This window comes from Mus caroli, unplaced genomic scaffold (genome assembly GCF_978045245.1).
Source record: "Mus caroli unplaced genomic scaffold, Mus_caroli_1 scaffold_2, whole genome shotgun sequence".
Classification (NCBI taxonomy): domain Eukaryota; kingdom Metazoa; phylum Chordata; class Mammalia; order Rodentia; family Muridae; genus Mus; species Mus caroli.
Genome location: NW_028227257.1, coordinates 143,079,033 through 143,098,184, shown reverse-complemented (window position 1 = coordinate 143,098,184; position 19,152 = coordinate 143,079,033). Strand labels below are relative to the sequence as shown.

Below are 19,152 nucleotides of genomic sequence, written 5' to 3'. Positions count from 1 at the left end.
ATGTTCATGCTATAAGGATGGTGATGACTCAAAGGACTCAGATGCTGTCCATAAAAATTTCTCACTCATTCTTCATGACAAAGAAGCCAAAGCTCAGAGAGGTGGAGTTCCTTGCCTGGGGTCACACAGCCCTCCCTGAGGGTGGTGCTGGACTCTGTATTGGCCTGTCTCTAAACACCACAGGGTCCTGCTACCTGTTTCCTGGAGCTGAAACAATGGAATGAGAGGCAGGGGGTTTCCCCTTCCACTTTTAATGAAAGGTGGTTTCAAAATAAACTTATTTAAATTCAGCTGCTCATGTTCTCCCATGAAAGATACAGTCAGATATTTGTCAGGGATAAAGGATGAACCATCGAAAACGTCCAGGTTTAAATTTTTTATTAGCTTAAGGCAGAATATAAAAAAATGTACCTCTTCCCTCATTAACCCAATTCAGCTACTATCCTGCAGTCTGCCCCCCACCATTTGCCTGGATTTTATTACACACAAAGGGGCTGTCTGGGAAAAGGCAGGCCTTGCTGAACTTGGCTACCCAGCAAGGGCTGTGATGTCACAGCAAGAAAGGCTCTGTCCATCATGGCTTGGGCCTATCATCCCGTTGCCCCTGCCTTGTCCACCTGCAGTGGAGTTCCCTGCGGATGATCGGAGCCCTTTCTAATGTTTGGTTTAACGTGTCGATGGTTAGCGTGTGCGTGTGACAGTGGTGACAGGCGAGGCTGTTCCTTTTTAAATACCATGTCAGAGACACGGCGTCAGGAAGCCGGGATGTGCTCTGTGCTCTCTGCTGCTCCAGGATCGCGCTGGCTTATTTTTTAATGAGGAAGATCTACATCTCGAGAGTTTTTTTTATGTGTCACATCGCATGGACAAATCAGCCGCACGTCACGCTGGCCTGAAATGAAGTGCTGACAAATGTAGATGTTTCAAATTTAATTGACATTTAAATGCACTTGAGATAAAGTAGGAGGAATCCTCCCGGCCTTGGTCTCCTGAGGTAATGAAGGGACACCGTGATCATTCTAGAAGAATCGCTTCACTCCAGCACACAGGGTCTTCGCTCTGTAAATGCTCTGGTTACTCTGTGTTCCTTGGTGACACAGCCCTGGTGGGGTAATGTGTACAACAAAGGCACTGGACAAGGCCCACCTGTCCACTCTTTTCCTCCTTTCTTTCCAGACACCTTGGAAAAATCGTTGGACTTTTGGTTCTCTGCAAATGGGGATGCTGTCGTCTTTCAGAAAGTTTAAGTAGAAAAGTGAAATAGTCACCAAGGTCTTTGCATGGTGCCTACTAAGTACCGAACCCTCCGCTGCTGTCCCATGTTGCTTCATAGGTTAATGCCAGGCACCTCTCTCCTGGTCAGGGATGAAGAGATGGTCCTACACTGGCTGTATCCCAGCACGTGGATGTCATCCAGCAAGCCTTACCTATAGTTTCCAGATCTCCTCAACCCTATGATACAGAGCCAGTCCTCCAACCACAAGGTTGGAAGTGGCTAAAAAAGCAGAAGGGTCTCTGAAGCAAGGCTGAGTATTTCTGGGAGCTGGACCTGGTGCTGATCCCGAAAGCCAAGGGTTGCTGTGCTGAGAGAGGAACTAGGTGTACAGGGACCTTTGTGCTCAGTTTCATGAATATCTGACGAGGAACAAGGGACACTGCCATCACCAGTCACCATCAGAACAAGGGTATTCTGCTGTCTGTGATAATTCCTACTGTCATCAGCAAGAATCCAGGTCACTCCACTCCCTTGGAGACTGGCTCTGCTAGGAGATCAGGGGTCAGGGATTGGGGATCAGGGTACCCATGGCTCACAGACTCTCTGATGAGGCTCCCTGGACAATGGTATAGACTCTGCACTTTGATCCTGGTCAGAGTAAGTGTAGCTTGATGGCCAGGGATGCATCTAAGAGCATCAAGGATGGGGGTGTTCAGGAGAGGGAGGACCTGGGGTTGGTGGCCTCAGAATAGCACAAGGATGGGTGGTTGGGTAGGCGGAGGTGATGTGTGGCCAGGTGGCTGGGCTGCATCAGGAATAGGAGACATTTCTAGTCTCCACTAATGCAACCACTGTGGCCATCCTTTCTTCCAACAGAAATTTCTCTAATGCCTGCATGGCATTAACATATGGTCTAAGCATGGCCTGAGATGGTCCTTGCCAAGTTACCAGGTGGACACACACAGGAATAAGACATTGTTACTCTTTGGGGGGTCTGTGTAGGAGGGAAGGTGGAGATCGGGAGGGAGAATGGAGACACCTATCTCAGCCCTTCGCCCTTAGGACAACCATGTCTGCCTGAGGACCATGGCAGCAGCAGGCAGGAGATGGGGCACTGGCAGTCCTAGGTGTGTGACTCAGTCAGTTTCAGGGCAAGTTGTTCCACTTGCTAGTAGGTTGGCTCCTTTGTATTTGAGAGGGGCCCACACTGTCCTGGCTGGGCTCGGGATGGTTAGCCAACAAGCTAATGCACCAGGGTGAGGCCTCAGCTAAGAGGTACAGCCTTTGGAGGCTGACTCCTAGAGGCTTCCCCTGTAGTGTCAGCAGATGGGAAATGGCTTCCCTGTGTGTGGAGGATGCTGTCATGTGAGCGCAGCTTTCCTTGACTGGACTTTTGCACTCAGTCACATAAATAGCCATCGAAACAAATGGACTACTGCTGTCTCTAGTCACCATTAGCCATTGTCAAGTGGGGGAAGAGGTGGGCGTGGCAACACCGCCAACTTACACACTCTTGGATGAGGAATCCTGTTGGTTCCTGCTTTTCTAATCCTGGTTCCAGTGCCTCATCTGGCTTCAGGCTTCTCTTTGTCTCTACCACCCAGAATCCACTGGGGAGGGCAGTGAGTCAGGTCAGGGGCCTCTCACTCTGCTAATTGGGTCTGTGACCTTCTGTGAGGGTGTTTGGACTTCTGGTTGCTCAGGCAGTGGGAATTGGCAGCCTGCCAGGGGGTAGCACCAAGACAGCTGCCCCTGCCCCCTGGGGCCCAGGCCCAGCTGGCATCCTGGAGACTTGCTGCTGGGCTGGTGGCAGCTTCCAGCTCTTGCAGGGTCAGAGGAGGTGAGGTGCTAGCAGCCTCACAGTTACATTCCACGCACACCTGGCACACAGTAAATGTTCATTAGGTGTTTGTGGTTGTTTACTGGCACCTGGTTGATCTCTAGGGTTAGTGGACTATGAGTGGCAGGCATCTGCCTTCACCAATTCCTACATCCCTCCATTCGGGAGACACCTTTGAGCAGAAGTCTGGATAAGCACTGGCTTGGCAGTCAAAGTCAAGGTTGAGGTATATAACTTCTCCCTGGAGAAGCTCGGAGCACAGGTATGTGTATATGCATGTCCATGTGCGTGTGCGCACAAGTGTGTTTGTGTGTCTGTCTACATGTATGCTTCTACAAACAAGTGCCTTCAAGTGTGTATCCAGAGGAATTTTATCAGTATAGGCTCACACTGGGGGCTCGGGCACAGGGAAGAAAGTCTGATCCAATGTAACCATTAGGGTATTAGGGGACTGACTGGCCATTGTTGAAGAGGTGAGGAGGAATGGTAGGTCATGTGTCCCCCTATTTAGGATGTGACTGTGGCTTCTCTGGATACTGTCAGGAAGTGAAGCCTTGGCACCTCAAAGGTGGCAGACTGGGATGCCACCTTGAGCATGGGGAAGTCCACCTGTGCACCAGGCCTCTGTCCAAATGACCAACTCCAGCATTGGGGTAGTTCTGGGCTATACAGGAGGTAAAGGGCTTGGCTCCCTTGACATCTGACACTGACGAATGTGAAGCATGTCCATAGTGCTAGGGTAGCTTGTCTTCTGTTCAGCGACACAAGAGGAAGTGTTCTGAGATGCAGACTTTGGTCATGGTCCTCACAAAATGCTTCTGGCAATGGCTTCCAATCTGTTTTCACCTTCTGAGGCTTTGGTGCAGGGGCCACAAAGCACACTTGAGACAAATGCACTGCTGCCACTCAGCAGTGTGGGCTCCAATCGGTGCAGACTGTCTATGCGGCTGGCACACCTGCACTTGTCCCCACCTAGAGAATTTCCAGTGTTGCTGGCTGCCCAAAACCCAAGGGATGCAGATCTGGTACAAGGGATGCGGCAGTGTGGTTCCTGTCCACTAAGTTGGACAGGACAGACATCTTCTTCCAGCACTGATGGGTGTACTGGTTTCGTTATCAAGAGGGAGAATTGAAGCTCAGCTCTGCTACTAACTAGCTGTGTAGCCAGTGGTGCTACTAACTAGCTATGTGACCAAGGGCAGGATCAACCTCTTGAACTTTCAGCCATTACCATAAAACACAGCTCAAGTCCCCTACCTCCCAATTTCTCACGAGGATGTAGTGACCTGCCATGTGTAAAGTACCAACCTAGCATGCAGCCTTCCATGGACGGTGCTGACACTTCCATGTCTTACAGCGACATACAATGAGAGGACGCTCAGCAAGCAGGGGCGTTACCCTAGCAGCTTCCTTCGTTTTCTAAAACAAGATTTATTTATTTATTTATTTATTTATTTAATGTATGAGTACTCTATCTGCATGCATACCTGCATGCCAGAAGAGGGCATCGGATCCCAGTATAGATAATTGTGGGCCACCATGTGGTTTGCTAGGATTTGAACTCAGGACCTTGAGAAGAGCAGTCAGTGCTCCCAACCACTGAGCCATCTCGAAGCCCCCGGCATTTTTCTAATGAATAAAATCTTGGGAACAAAAGCCAAAAGTATAGTATAGGGACAGGTTAAGAAGGAACACTCCCTTCACACACATGTTTGTAGTCACACATGACAGGAGTTATCAAGATACAAGGGACAAGTCTGTACAATTGGATATCAAAGACTAAGGAGCTCCAAAAACATAACTAGGCAAAGCCTGGAGGGCACTGTACACAAATACTTATGTGTAGCCGAGTCAAAGTCATGTGATCAGAGTGAACTTGTCTCCTTCCTGACCTCTAGGCTGTCTCTAAGGCCACTTGCACCATTCTGACAAGCAAAATTGCTTAAAAAGAGATCTGGTGTGAGAGGTGAGCAGGCTTACGGATCCGTGGTTGGTTGAATCTGGGCTCTTCTTTAGTATGAGGAAACTTAACTAATAGGTGTGGCCAGCAGAATTCGCATCTGCATGTGACTGGAGAAACAAGCCATGCAGTCTAGAGAGCTCAGAGGGTAGGTGGTCAGAACAGGGCACTTTAGGTCCACTGCCATCTGCAAGTCTCTAACCTCAGGACCATGAAGATGAGTCAGGGGCTATTCACAGATGATGTCCCTTTATATTCTCAGCCACTCAGTGAGGACTACTGCCCCTGATCCCACTGCAGCCTTCTAATAGGGAATACTGGTACACCTGGATGTCAATGTGGTCATAGGCCCTTGCCTCGGTGGTACATGTGTGGAGTCCAGATGCTAACCTCAGATGTCCTCTTACTGCTCTCTATATTATCATTCTGAGATGGTCTCTCAGATTGGGCAGATGTAAGTCAACAGATGAATCAGAGTGGGAATCCCTCTGACGGCATTTTGATGTGTGCCTAGCAGGTTTTCAGAGATGTCTACTGAATGAGTGCACATATGGATGCATATAGGGAGCAATGGACAGAAATGTGTCAGCAGGAAAGGAAGCAACGGATCTCAGCTGAGAGCTGCTGGCTACTGCTGGAGCTTGGTGGGCCTCAGAGTGCCCAACTCCTAAAAGGCTCCATCTTGCTGAATAGAGATAACTATTGAGTATGTTGGAATTCAGGGACAGGCAGGAAGGAGTCACCCCTTCAGCTGCAGCCCAAACCCTCTAAAAGAGCCCAGTACACTTTGATATCCCCAGCAGAGATAAAGAACTAGGACTCAAGACAAGTCACAGTGGTTCAAAGGGCAGGCCCTGAGTCCACGTGTGCCACCAGGAGCCACCCTCCACAAAGACCACTAGATGCTGGTTCCTGCCTCCCAGCCCCTCCTTCCAACTCTCCCAACATGGAGCTGACAGATTGGTGGCGCTGTTTTCCTTCCCTTCCAGAACAATATTTGAGGAGTCTGTTTTATTAAAATATTTTCCGCTGGATGCTTCCTGTGTTTCAAGAACTTGGTCTTGCCAGCTGGAGCTGGTGACAGTTGAGAGAAACACATCCAAGTGCTGTTGTGACATGGCATTTGGAAGTGGAGGAGCATGGGGGGAGGGTAGAGGATGGCAGCATGGAAGAGATGCAGGAAAACACCCGGGTGGCACCAGAAATGTCATTGGCATGATGAGAACACAGCCTCGCCTCTTCCTCATTAAGAAAATGTGAAGAGAAACCCTAGCAATGACGTCTTAGAACATCCTTTGCTACCCGCTGGCCAGCCGGAGCTGCACTGAGGTGTCTTTTGATTCCTGTCACTGTGTTTGCCAGCCCTCTGAACCAGCCCCCACACTCTTGCCCAGTTCATCTCAACTTGATGCTTTCTGGAAAGAAATCTAAGACAGGCACATTACACGAAAATACTGAAGTGATGCCGACCGGGCTAGGGCAATTACCAGGAAGAGCTACCTTCTTGACACAACCAGCTTCTTGCACACACTAAAGAATTACTCCTGTCACTGGGTTTGGAACAGGAACAGCATAAATAAATGTGCTTGGTGAGTCCAATCTCTAATCAGGACTACAAAGTGGGGAATGCGTTTCCATAGGATGTGGACTGTTGCCAGTCTGGGATGTGTGCGTGTGTTATACAAGGATATCCTTAATTTATGACTCAATATCTACAGGTCCGTGGTTTCTATCCCAGGACACTTAGATCAGCTATGAAGAGGTGGCTAATTCCATTCCCTCCAAGAGAAATCTTTAAGGCAAGAGGAAACTCAGAGCCATGCAGCATTCTCACCACAAGAGGGCAGTCATAAGCCATGGCAAAGGAGATGTCCCTCACTATGCCCACCACAGCAAAGTGTAGAGCACTTCAGGTATCCCCTCTTCAAAATCTCACATATCCAAGCATCTCCAGAAATACACATACACTTTCCCACTCTGGTGTTCTCCCTGCATGGTCTTTACCATTCAGGAAGGCTGGATCTATAAAGCAGAGGATTATGGGAGAAATGAAGTGCACTGAGGTAGGCCATAGCCTGACATTTTGGAATCATTTCTATTTTGGCACCACTTCTTTGTAAAGAGAGGCATTCTTCCCTTTCACACAAAGAATAGTTTTTTTCCCCCTCAGTCCTCAAAGGGCCCTAGGCCAAGATGGATCTGTGATATCTACAGTATTTCTAAAGATATCCAAGGAAGCTGGTGAATAGCTGAGCCTAGGGGCTATGCACACCAGGACAAGGGGAAATAGTGTTTCTTTCTCCAGGTTGGAACGGTCTACAGCTTTGGACCTTGCAGGTTCCATCTCCCATCTATCTAACAGCCACTCAAGATGTGACCGAAGCTGGCTCTAGGTTGGGTCGCAGGGTGCCCAGAGGTCCTCTAGGTCAGGGGGAAGTTTGAAGGACAGGCCTAATAGACAGGTGCTATGGCTGAGGAGAGACAATGGTGAGGATGTTTTCTGATAAGCTCAAGCCATGGAGACTGAAGAGCAGTAAGCCTACAGTGGGGTTTGGCCTTGCAGGGAAGCCTCTTTGGCAAGGTAGCTCACCCTCATCTGTGGACTCTGCATCTTCAGTGTTAAGAGGCCTGGGGCTTCCTTTGGAATGTGGCTGACTGCCTTTGAGCTGCACCACTCAAAGCACAGCCCAGGTTCCTGATGTGACAACAGAGGCTCAGACTCTGACACCAATGACCAAGTTCCCTGTCTGGCCTTATTTCACACCTGCTCAACATTTCAAAGGAGCCTCCAAGAGGAAAGCTGGGGCTACATGCTTGGTCACCACAAAGTTCTGGCTCATTGGGTTCCTGGGGAGAGATGAGAGGGAGCAATAGTACTCACTGCTCAGGGCTTGAGAAAGATGTCCTCCTGCCTTCCACAGTGATGTTGCTCTTGGGTCTCCTGACGACATGTGGACGAGGAGGTCGTACCTAAGGATGAACATGGGGAAATCCCCAAGAAGGAGTGAGTTATAAAGGTCCCACAGGTCCACTGTGGACATTTGGGTAAACAGCCCCAGAGGGCTTGGTTACAGGTTCTCCAGGCCTGGACTACCATGGTCTCCTGCTTATCACGGAAACACCACCACTTAACATACAGCATATGGATATATATGCTCTCTGAAATTTAAGCCAGAAAGGCTCTCCTCATCTGCAGACCCAGTGGCCTCTCAGAGAGCTGACTGAGGTGTGAACAACATGGGAGGCAGAACAGCAACATCCTATTTATGGAATTCAGAAGTCAGTGTGTGGAACAAAGAGGTTCCACTCACATTTGTTTGGGGGACTCACCCTCAAAATACTTTTTTTACAGCTGAATTACAGGATACTTATTTTCCTCTCTAAAGGGAAGGAGGAAGCAACTGACAACTCCACAGAGTGCCCAGCTAAGCCAACCTGCTTCTCAGGGTACCGTGTGCCCTGACTTCCAGTAGGGCTAAAGTGGATGCTGCACAAAGCACAGCTTACGGGTGGCAGTGGGCACATGAGGGCAGCAGGCAGCTTCCTACACTCACCTCTTACTACACTGTGGGTAGATGGGTTATTCTGAGCTGCCACCATAGTGAAGCCACAGAGGAAAGGATGCCCCCTTCCTTCTCCCATCAGAGTCCGTGGTAGATGTTAGGCTGTGAATTTTTGGGTACTCTTAGAATGAGTCTCATTTGGTCTAGTCAGTATTATGTGGCTTTGTGTATGGTACCATCACCTCTGACCACTTTTTTTTTAAAGATTTATTTATTTATTATATGTAAGTACACTGTAGCTGTCTTCAGACACTCCAGAAGAGGGCGCCAGATCTCATTACGGATGGTTGTGAGCCACCATGTGGTTGCTGGGATTTGAACTCTGGACCTTTGGAAGAGCAGTCGGGTGCTCTTACCCACTGAGCCATCTCACCAGCCCCCTCTGACCACTTCTAATGTCAAAGAGATTCGGGAAGAGAGCTGAGAATGTCTCTCTGTGGCTCCTGTTGTTCATGCAGATGAGCCAGTATTGCAGCAGGTATAGGGAGTGTGCACTCTCTGCAGCTGCAATGAGACACTGGCTGACAGACGGGAAAGACAGTGCACACACTCCATTACAACAACCCTTCTTCAGAACAACCCTCCCGCCCCCCAGCAACTGGTGGGCGACACAAAACAATGGTTTAGGAAGATTACAGAGGCTGGCTGCATACAAGACCAATCTCGATAGAGTCTCATGGAGCCCTCAGGTCTGCACACGTCTGACCAAACCAAAGATTTTCCTGTGGAGCGGCCAGTCTGAGCTCAGACGTCTTTGGCAAATCAGAGATGTGGTAAAGGCCAAGAACATTCCACAAAACATGCTGTCTTCTTCCACGGAGCTATTGTTAAGACTTAACCACAGGGTGTGGGTAACACACTGGTATGGACATTGCACAGAGTGTGAGCTCCAAAAATGCTTGCCTGCTTCTTTGTGATCGAGATGCCCCTTTTAGCAAAAGGAAGGAGGCGAGGTGCCTGTAAGAAGATAGATTGCAGATAGTCTTAATCCTTTTAGCATCCTGTGAGGTGCCTGGTACATAGTGGAACCTCAGTAAGATTTGTAGATAGGCCAATGTTACTGTCTGGAATCTAACAGCGGTAAATTCTTCTGTAGTTGTCATTGTTATTAGAAAGGTGCCTGTCACTCAACAGACATTTAGTCAACATTTGCCGAATAAATACATGGCTATATCTGTCCCCACTCTCATATGGAAGTGGTTTCCCCAGCAAGGCCTCTTGGATCCCTGAGACTCTGCCTGCAAAGGAGGAGAATGCAGCTGGGTGGAAGAGCTCTCCTGCCCTTGCCAGGGACCTGGGGACTGAGTTCAGGAAGGTCAGACATTATGGCCTGTCAGCTTGTCCCACACAGGGCTGCTCCTTACTACAATGAAGACAGGTTAAGAATGTGAACTTGCCACTGAAATGGGGGGATTAAGTTTGTGGCAACTTCAACTGAACTTGCAACGTGGTGAAACATGGGGAAAAAGAACAACAGAGCTAATTAGACGAGCTGAGCTGTCAGAGTGCTGCTGAATGGCTCAGCGCCAACAAACAAAAGGAATGGGTTGGCAATCAGCAGGATCGATGGAGGAGACTGCTTCATTAGGGATGATAAAACAGACAGAGGAGGGAGAGGAGGGAGGGGTGAGGGAGGGTGGGAAAGACACAACGGACCAGAGACAGTCACCCCTGTGGTTATAGACCCACCCAGAGTCACACATTCCTCACTGGTGTAGGATTATCATTATAGACAAACACCCAAATGCACCAGGGCTCAGAGACTGCAGTGTATATACAGTCTCACAAACAGATATCCACAAAGGCAGGCATTAAGAGGTAATGGTGCATTCTCTCTCTCTCTCTCTCTCTCTCTCTCTCTCTCTCTCTCACACACACACACACACACACACACACACACACCCCATGCAGTGGCAGGCTACAACCAGGCCTAGACACACACAGACAACTGGTTTAATCAAAGACAATGCAGATAACCCCCGGTGTATTTCAGCAGGACCATCCTTCTTCGGGGGTGCTTAGCAAGGGCGACGCCTGGGCGGAAGGGAAAACCACTCTCATCCACAACAGGGGCTGACCCACCACTGCTAAGATCTCAGCAGCACCCGGGGAGAGAATGCTAAACAGGGCTTTCCAGATCTGTTTGGGGGGACTAGAGAGGAAAGTTGGGAAGCCAGCCAATTCCCCACCGGATTCAAAACCTGAGAAATCTAAGTCGGCAGGGTTAAGTGTGTATTGAATACAAAAGCACCAAGTCCATTTGATTTTAATGGTGAGCAAGAAATAATAAATAGAGAGCTGATAAAGTGCTTCACATGTGGCCCACAGCAGCCTGCCTTTCCCTTCTCCCTGGTGGCTCCAGCCACTGCCCTTCATGCAGGAGACACCAGCATGATTTTCTTTTGCTTTCTTTCTCCTTATTAAGAAGACCCCTCAGACCCTCTGGTCATAGCCAAGCTCCAGCTACAGGTGCCGGGCTACACAATCCCTCCTGTCAAGGCTGAGTGCCTACCATCCCATGGCTTTTCCACCCAGGCCAGTAGCTGTTATACTCAGACATGTTTATAGCCAGTGACCTGGCAAATCCTGACATGGAATCATGTCAGGCTGTCCTCTCTGTGACCCTTAAGAGTTCCATGATCCAGGTCTCCTAGTTTCTTTCCATCAAGTGTGGACTGCTGTCTATGAATGCATCCAGAATACATAATAGTCCCTGTGGCCTGGGAACCCTGGGCCCCATACAACACATCTTCTAGCCTCCTAGTCTGTCTCTCAGTGGGTATGCTTGCAGAAGAGGGGAAGCCCAAGAACACAGCCAGTGAATTACCTCTTGCCCTGGCTAGGGGCAGAGGCAGACACTACCCAGTCTTCTTGTGGGACAACATTGCTTCCTCAAGTTCTCAGATGCTTGGGCACCCTACAGTTTACCCAATTCCCACAATAATGAGACTACAGTACACAAGAGCTGTCTCTAGTACTTGAGCTACTATGCCTTGAATCACATTGAACCCCTGGCTGTCCTAGAGCCCAGGCCTCTAAGGCTGCCTGGAGCTCCCTACCAACTACCTATGGTTACCAAAAGCCATCTGTTGAGAACCTGAGAGGTGGGTCTGGTCTCAAAGGCCAGCTGGTCTCTTACTATCTCTGTAGTCTTGGTTATGAACTAGGGAAATGACATCTGCCTTCAGTGGGCTGGAACAAGAATAGATGAGATATGGAGTACCTAGCTCAGTCCTGGGTACATTCAAGGGTGCTTATACTTTCCAACTCTTATCCCAGCCATGACAGAATGCTGCCCAGAGACCTCACTGCAAGTCCATCTGGTCAGAGCTCAGTCTCTGTCCCAGTCCTGTGTGCTAAGGCCACCTCATTTCCGTAGAGACAGAGACTTAGGGAACTGGGGACACCAGAAGGAACCTACATTTCTACAATTTGGTGATCCTTGGTAAGGGTTAAGCTACCAAACATCTTTTCTGAAATAGGTGACCACAATACTTAGTACACAGCACTACTGTGAGGCCCAGGTAGGATGAGGTCCCCCAAACAGCTCAGTGCCTATAAAATCTTAGGCAAACAATGGCTTTTGATAAACTGGGCCATTATTTGGAAGTGGTGAGGTGGAAAACCTGTTAGAGAGAATGCCTTCCAAATATCATCCATGTTTACCTTTACAGAAGGCCACTGTGAATGAGGGCCTGGTATAAAAAAGAGGAAGGTGGGTCAGACAGCTTCGGTCCTTGCCCAGTGTCATGCACACTTAGCATTCAAGTCCAGTTATGATGAAGCCCCAATCCACACTGCTAAGGTTTGTTCTGAAACAATCGCTATATTATATGAGGTTTGACCCAGAAGTCTTTCCTGTCCCCCAAGTGTGTCTTTTTGCTGCTTGTTCCTTCCTTCTGCTGTCAGGGAGTAGAACATTCCAACCCGTTGGCAGCTATGCATCCTGGAGTTTGTGTTGATTCCATTTTCATAGGGGCACTGACTGGCTCTACCACTTCATATGGCTGGATGGTAGATTCCCAGCTTACAGATGGAGTTATTTAAATCCCCCTTTCCTAACCCAAAATTTTAACTTCTGCACTCAATGGGGGAAGAGGAAGAAACAGAAGCACAGGACATCTGACATATACCCAGACAGTAGCTACCCATGGATGCTGGGGAGATACACCAGATTCACACAGACATCTGGCTTAGGCTTATCCTAGCATAGCTTGATCTTTGTGCCTTCATAAGATGGTTCTGCAGGGATGTACTGGGAAGGGCCTCCAAACTACTTTTTGAGGTTTCTGACTATAGCTGACCCCGGCTGCTTCAGACAATAGACTGGTAATCCTTCCCTTTGGAAGTAGCCCCATTGAAACAACCTAGTGGGTTTCTCACTCTGATAAAGTTATATCTACTATGTATAAGGTCTGTGTATATGGGGAAGGAAGCTCACAGATGCTCAGCACTGATGTCAGAAGTCAAACCAAGGACCCTGCTCATGTTAGGCAAGCATTCTATCACTGGGCCATACCTCCAGCCAAGGCATTTCTCTTTAAAACACATGGGCTTTTCTCCATGTCCTACTCTGTTCATAGGTGTTGGCTGGTTGGTACTGTACTTTGTTGTTTTCTTAGCCTTCCTTAGTACTTTTTGTGGGTAGGTATCTCTCCTCGTAAAGCTTAGCAGGGGGACAGTACCTGTATCCATTTAACAGGGCACTATGTTTTCTGCTCTTGGGAAGATACAGTAAAAGATATTTTCTAACCAAGACCTAGGGGGAATAAGACCCCTGCTGTCAGACTGCGGCTTCCTCTGTGAGGGAGAGGCATTTGCAGTGAGCCATTAAAGCTCAGTGGCTAGAAATACAGCTCTCCCTGGGAGATTTGCTTAAATGATGCGAAGCTGCACACAGCAGCCTGGCTACCCACAGCTACAGTCTGCAAGTCACTGAGCTGATTCAGGAAAAGGAGAGAGAAGCCCAGAATATGCAAGTTCCAGCTCATGCCATGGAGTGGGGGGAAGCTGAAAAACCCATTTCCCAGTTTCCTTGTGCCAGGCAGGAGAGTCCACACTCTCGAGGTTTAGTGAGGCCAGGGGAGTGGGAACAGGCAGTGTTAGATAGGGAGAACACACCACCGGCTACTCACGGGCCTTGAGCGCTGGATCTTGGGAGGCGGCGGCCGAGTGGGATGAAGTCTTTGTTGCTGCATTAAAGTGGAAACTTAAAACATCAGTTCACAATGAGATGGCCCTATGCACCTCTACACATGGCCTGGGAAAAAGCCTTGAGGTATCCACACTAGAGCCTGGAGTCCAAGGGGTACCTTCTGCTCCTACCCGCACTGTCCTGCCCTCCCTCTGTTAACTTTCTAGTCCTGGCCTCTCTATGGCCTGGATCATCACAACTGTCTCCTCAGCAAGATCCCTTGCTCTGACCTTTCATTTTCTTCTCAGGTCAGGGAGACTTTGTAAACTGCAGCATGACACCACACCACACCACACCACACCATACCATACCACACCACACCACACCACACCACACCATACCCACTTTTAAAACCATCAGTGGATGTTCCTGATCTCAGATGGCATGCCTAGATTCTGCCAGTTGCACTATATAGATTTTTCCCAAAGTTCAATTCATGTCCAATGTGAGAAGACCTTCAAGTAGCACTGGGCTCTGATGCCTCACTTCCTATTTGCCCCTAGAGGAGGAGTGACTTCCCTATTCTGATTGGCCTGGCAAATGTGGTCTTGATCTTCAAGGCCCAGTGCAGGTCAGATGCTGTCTCCAGTACTGTAAGTGCACAGGGCCTCTGTTGACATGTGACTGGCTTATGGGAGATCATCTGGCCCCCTAGCCTCATGCTCCCACTTTAAACAGTCTGTTTCTTGGAGGGATCTATTGCTGTGCCTACAGGAGGCTGAATGGGACTTGGGGAGGGAGGAGCCTGCTCTGCTGAACAAAAACAATTTGAAGAACGTGCTTGGCTTTGGCAGTCGGGATGTGGATCAACAGTAGGCCAACTTCTTAGCTTTCCTCATGACTTTGTCCTCTCAACAGCCCGAAAAAATGTCTTGAATACAAGTAGGAAAAGGCAGGCAGAGCAAGGGTCAGAAAAGATCTAAGTTCAAGACTGAGGACCTCTAGTTAGCTTTCATCCATTTTGTCAGTTAATTCACAAAGCTATGCCACCATAGATAATGACTATGGCAGCAATGGCCAGCATCGGAGCCAATGGCCACACTGGTGGACATTTAGCACCAAGATGTGCTAAAAGTGTAGAATATTCACTAGATCTCAGAGACTTAGAAAAGAATATAAAACATCTCATTACTAATTTTTATACTGATTTCATGTTGATGGGAACACTTTGGGAACTTTGGGTGAAATATGTTATTAAAATCAACCCCACTTGTTTCTTTACTCCTTACATGCCTTACTTAGAATTTCCCACATGATTCAGAGGTACGGGCTTACATTACATGTTTCCTCACCCAGTGCTGACTTGGCCTCACTTGGTATGGTCTCTGCACCTGACCCCTAGAAGGCTGGGCCTATGTGGCAGGCATCCCTGTAGCCTGAGGGTCTTGATAGAGCAGCACTCAGAGAGCAGGTGTGGGTGGAAGATGACCTTTGGTCATTAGCTGGACGCGGGCCAAGCTGCCTGCCTGGTGTCCCTTCTGTAGTTGGGAATGTTGCTTAGACAGATGGGCACAGCTGCCATGTTTCTTCCTCTTCATGGCTTACAGGAAGTGTGTAGGACAGAAGGGCACAGAGCTTCTATGTCACTTCTAAGGAAAAAGATGAAGAGGGTGCATGGGTCTCTCTGGCCAGGTGCCCTGTCCTGACCCTGCCACCTCTCCTGTTTCTGTCACGTTTGGAGTTTTTTTTTCCTTCAAGACTGTGTATCCCTGGCTGTCCTAGAACTCACTCTGTAGACCAGGCTGGCCTCGAACTCAGAAATCTGCCTGCCTCTGCCTCCCAAGTGCTGGGATTAAAGGTGTGTGCCACTACTGCCTGGCGCATTTGGAGTTTTAATACTGCATAACCACCTTTTCTCATGGTCCTCACCGTGTGTCACCTTTAGTCTGTGTTAATTCCATCCCTGCTGGTGGCAGAGGGCTCAGCAGGGTTAGATAGCTTTAGATAGAACCCTAGCTATCCACTTACTCTCCATGGGCCATGACATAACGATTTTCAAGCTTCCCTGCTCCCATATAGGCAGCATGGGCATCTACATCTCTACCCTAGAGGGCTGTTAGAAAAGGTTAGTGAGATCTTGCATATTCCTGGCTGTGGATACCAGTAGCTGCCGCCGTTATCAGGTTTCCTCCACTTCCAGTCTCCCCTCTCCCAACCCCATCTTCTATGCCTAAAGAAATAAAAAATAAAAAGCATGTCCAATTACTCTGCTTGCCATCTTAAGTCATCTCAGTGGAAGGTGGCTATCTCTCAAGGAGTCTGAGAAACTGGCCCTGTGAGGTGCACTGTCCAAATGAGAGTTGGCGTTCTCTGGCCATATGGGTATGGGAAATGCTGTGCACTGTCTGGTCTCTTCTGGAGACTCACCATGTTTGTCAGCACAGCTAGAGCTGCTGTAGCTGCTGTGTCATGCAAACAAACACTCAACACCACCAAACAGCATCAACCTAAAAACTTCTTAAAAGGCTGCATCCTAAATTTTTTTTCCAAGACAACATTTTTTTGTGTGGCTTTGGCTATCCTGGAACTCACTTTGTAGACCAGGCTGGCCTCAAACTCACAAATCTGAGTGCTGTGATTAAAGGCATGCACCACTACCACCTGGCTCATCCTAAATTCTTTAGAACAGACTCTTCTTCCATGTGTTGGTTCTTTTACAGCTGAACTTATTATAAGGGGGTAGGACAGCAGCTTGGTAGCCATGCCCAGCCTAGAAGCTGGCAGGAACTTAAAGATGCCAAGAAGGGATAATGTAATACAGCTGTCCTGACATGACCAGATAGAGCCCAACCTAAGCAACCAAGAACAGGACCCCATGCTGCCCCTCTAAAACCAGTTTCCCTTGTAGAGAACCTGAGGACATCACTGAGGACAGAGCTCTAGGGAGCTACATGTGAGAGGCAGGTGGACACACAAATCAGGAGCACACACAGCTGTGGGAACACAGCATGTCTATGGGACTCTGGGGACCAGTGGGAAGCAAGCAGGCATCTGAAGGGCTGACAGAAGACTGACTTGAACAGTCTTTCTTGGGCTTCTTTGTGGGGTGTCCTCCTGATTCTCCCACAGAGGCTGGGCTCCATCCAGGCTATTGTGGTAAACCTTGGGCCTCAGTGTCCTCATCTATGAGTACAAGCAAGGCAGGGAAGGAGAAGGCTTCTGCCTCCTGAGGGACCAAGTGGCAGGACTCCTGGGCTATGGGGGCTGCAGTTTCCCAAATATCCTTGGGGGGTTGTCCCAGAGGACAAAGATGGGCATGGGGAAGTGCTGAGAATAGGCTGCAAGAGGTAAATGAATGGTTGCAGTTCAGGTGGGAAGAGGGGACAAAGAAAACCACACTGCTGTCCAGAAGGCAGCATCAGTGGGAAGCCTACCATGGATTGAGGGAACATGGCTCACGAGCAGCATGAGTTGGGGCTCAAGGAGACTAAAGAGCTGGGCAGGGTTAGTGACAGTCATTACCACGAACTGCAGCTCTCAGAACCCCTGCTCCACCAGCTGTGGCTCCCTGTGGCTTACGGTACAGAGCCACAGTGGGACCTGCTCACAAGGAACAAAAGCGAGAGGCAGATCCACTAAGTGCTCCTACTGGCATGGAACAATATTTGGAAGAAGTGTAGGCTCAGGCTTCTTAATTTCAAGTTCACATTCTCATGGGCACAATGGGAGGCAGAACAGGGCCAAGTGGGGCACAGCAATCACACTGTATGTGAACCTTCACACTTTTGATGATGGACATGCAGTTACACAAGCTATGGGGATCACTGGTAAGAGTTTTGTTAATGGTGCACTTGGCACTTCCTGAGCTGGGCTATGGTAAGAAGGGTCAGGGCTTGAGGTCCTGAAGGTCAGTTAGCACAGCATACCTGCCTTCCCAAAGACCACACATTGGAAGGGCTCTTTATCTGGATGCTGATGGAACAACTATGTAAGGCTAAGGCTCATGGAAGAACAAGACAGTACATTCCCTCCAGCAGTGGATACTCCAGTGAGATCTGACTTCCATCAGGGAAAAAGTCTTTGGGTTAAGAGGACTCTCATCTTCACAGCTCTGCTGGACAGTCAGAATTGGGCTCTGTGCATGGGTGTGTGCTAGGTCTCAGCTGACCACTCTGGAACTGCAAACAACTCCTCTATCGGGCCACTGTTGTATGCATTCCAAGAGCACAATTAGAGCCATGGGAGGCTCAGAGTGGAGTCTTGAGGGTGAGACAGGGTCACCCAATTGTACATTCCTGTCATATTCTCATGTCTTTCCAGAAAAATTCTGGGGACACAAGAATCTTGGTTTTTCAAGGTATGTGCTATCAACTAGGCAGGCTCTGCTGAAGGACACTGGACTTTAGACATAATTAAAGAATTTCTATCTTGGTTCTGCCTTTTGAGCCCCCTAGTTCCTGATGAAGCAAGTTAGACATTTACTTTTAGTTTAAAGACAGGAAACAGAGGCTCAGAGAGGTTACATTACTGGTATGAGATTACATAGCAGCAAGAATCAAGGCAGACACTCTTAGTCCAATAACTGTTCTATTCTGGTCCAACTGAGTTTCCCAAGTCATCTGGAACCCCCTTATCCCATCCATGTTAGGGATGTGTGCCTTAAGAGAAAACATTGGCAACAGGTGACCATTGTCTTTCCCTCCGTTTCCAATCATTCATCAGATTGTACTAGTTGCAGGATCCATGGGAGGACGGGTCTAGAGTAGAGGGGTCAATCACAAGGCAGGGGGAACACAGGGATGCCATGGTTAGCACAGGTGCAGAGGAACCATTCTTTTTACAAGATGTGAGTGGTAGAGACTTTGGGTGCATGGTACAGGGGAGGCTGCAGTGCTCCAGGAAGAGGAGATTGAGGCTGAATATGCAGATGTGGCAGGCTTAGACTTGGAGGGACTGGAGGGAGTCAAATACAAGAAAGCCTTGAGAGTTGGGCTAAGAAGGGTGACTTTTCTTCCAATCTAGTGGGAGGGATGCAGTCAGAACACAAGAAACTTTAGTGTTCTTGGGGCATAAAATGGATAGGAAGCCAAATGCTCCTCTTTAGTCATGGAGGTCTGTCCAACTTCTAGTCCTGGACCTCTGGAAGATGTGAGCACAAGAGTAGGGAGGTCTGAAAGTGTGATTGGCATAGAGGTCCCAGAGAAGAGCAGGACTCTGTGGCCTTTGTCAGTCTTGGCCTGGCCCTGGATACTTTTCTGTAAGCTGTGTGGGCCAGGTAAGTATGCTCATTGGATAAAAAATCCACACTTACAAGGACAGCATCTGATTTGCAGTTAATTTGTTGATGCAGCAAAACACATTGTTTCTAAAAGGTCAGGGGGGAAGTGGCGTTAGAATATCAACTTAATTACCTGGGCGGCACAGATGAGTGGGCACCCT

The 19,152-nt window shown here is 48.7% G+C and overlaps 1 protein-coding gene across 8 annotated transcripts in view; it reads right to left on the bottom strand.

The window, feature by feature from the left end:
• Nucleotides 1–19,152, bottom strand: part of Dennd1a (DENN domain containing 1A) — a 500,745-nt gene that overhangs the window by 10,064 nt on the left and 471,529 nt on the right. For 7 of the 8 annotated variants that reach the window (XM_085834969.1, XM_085834968.1, XM_085834966.1 and 4 more), the window contains one exon: nt 7,898–7,986. In XM_085834969.1, coding sequence (XP_085691095.1) covers nt 7,898–7,986 — 89 coding nt within the window. Of the gene's footprint in view, nt 1–7,897; nt 7,987–13,714; nt 13,772–19,152 lie in introns of all 8 variants that reach the window. The other variant, XM_029474576.2, reaches the window with a different exon arrangement.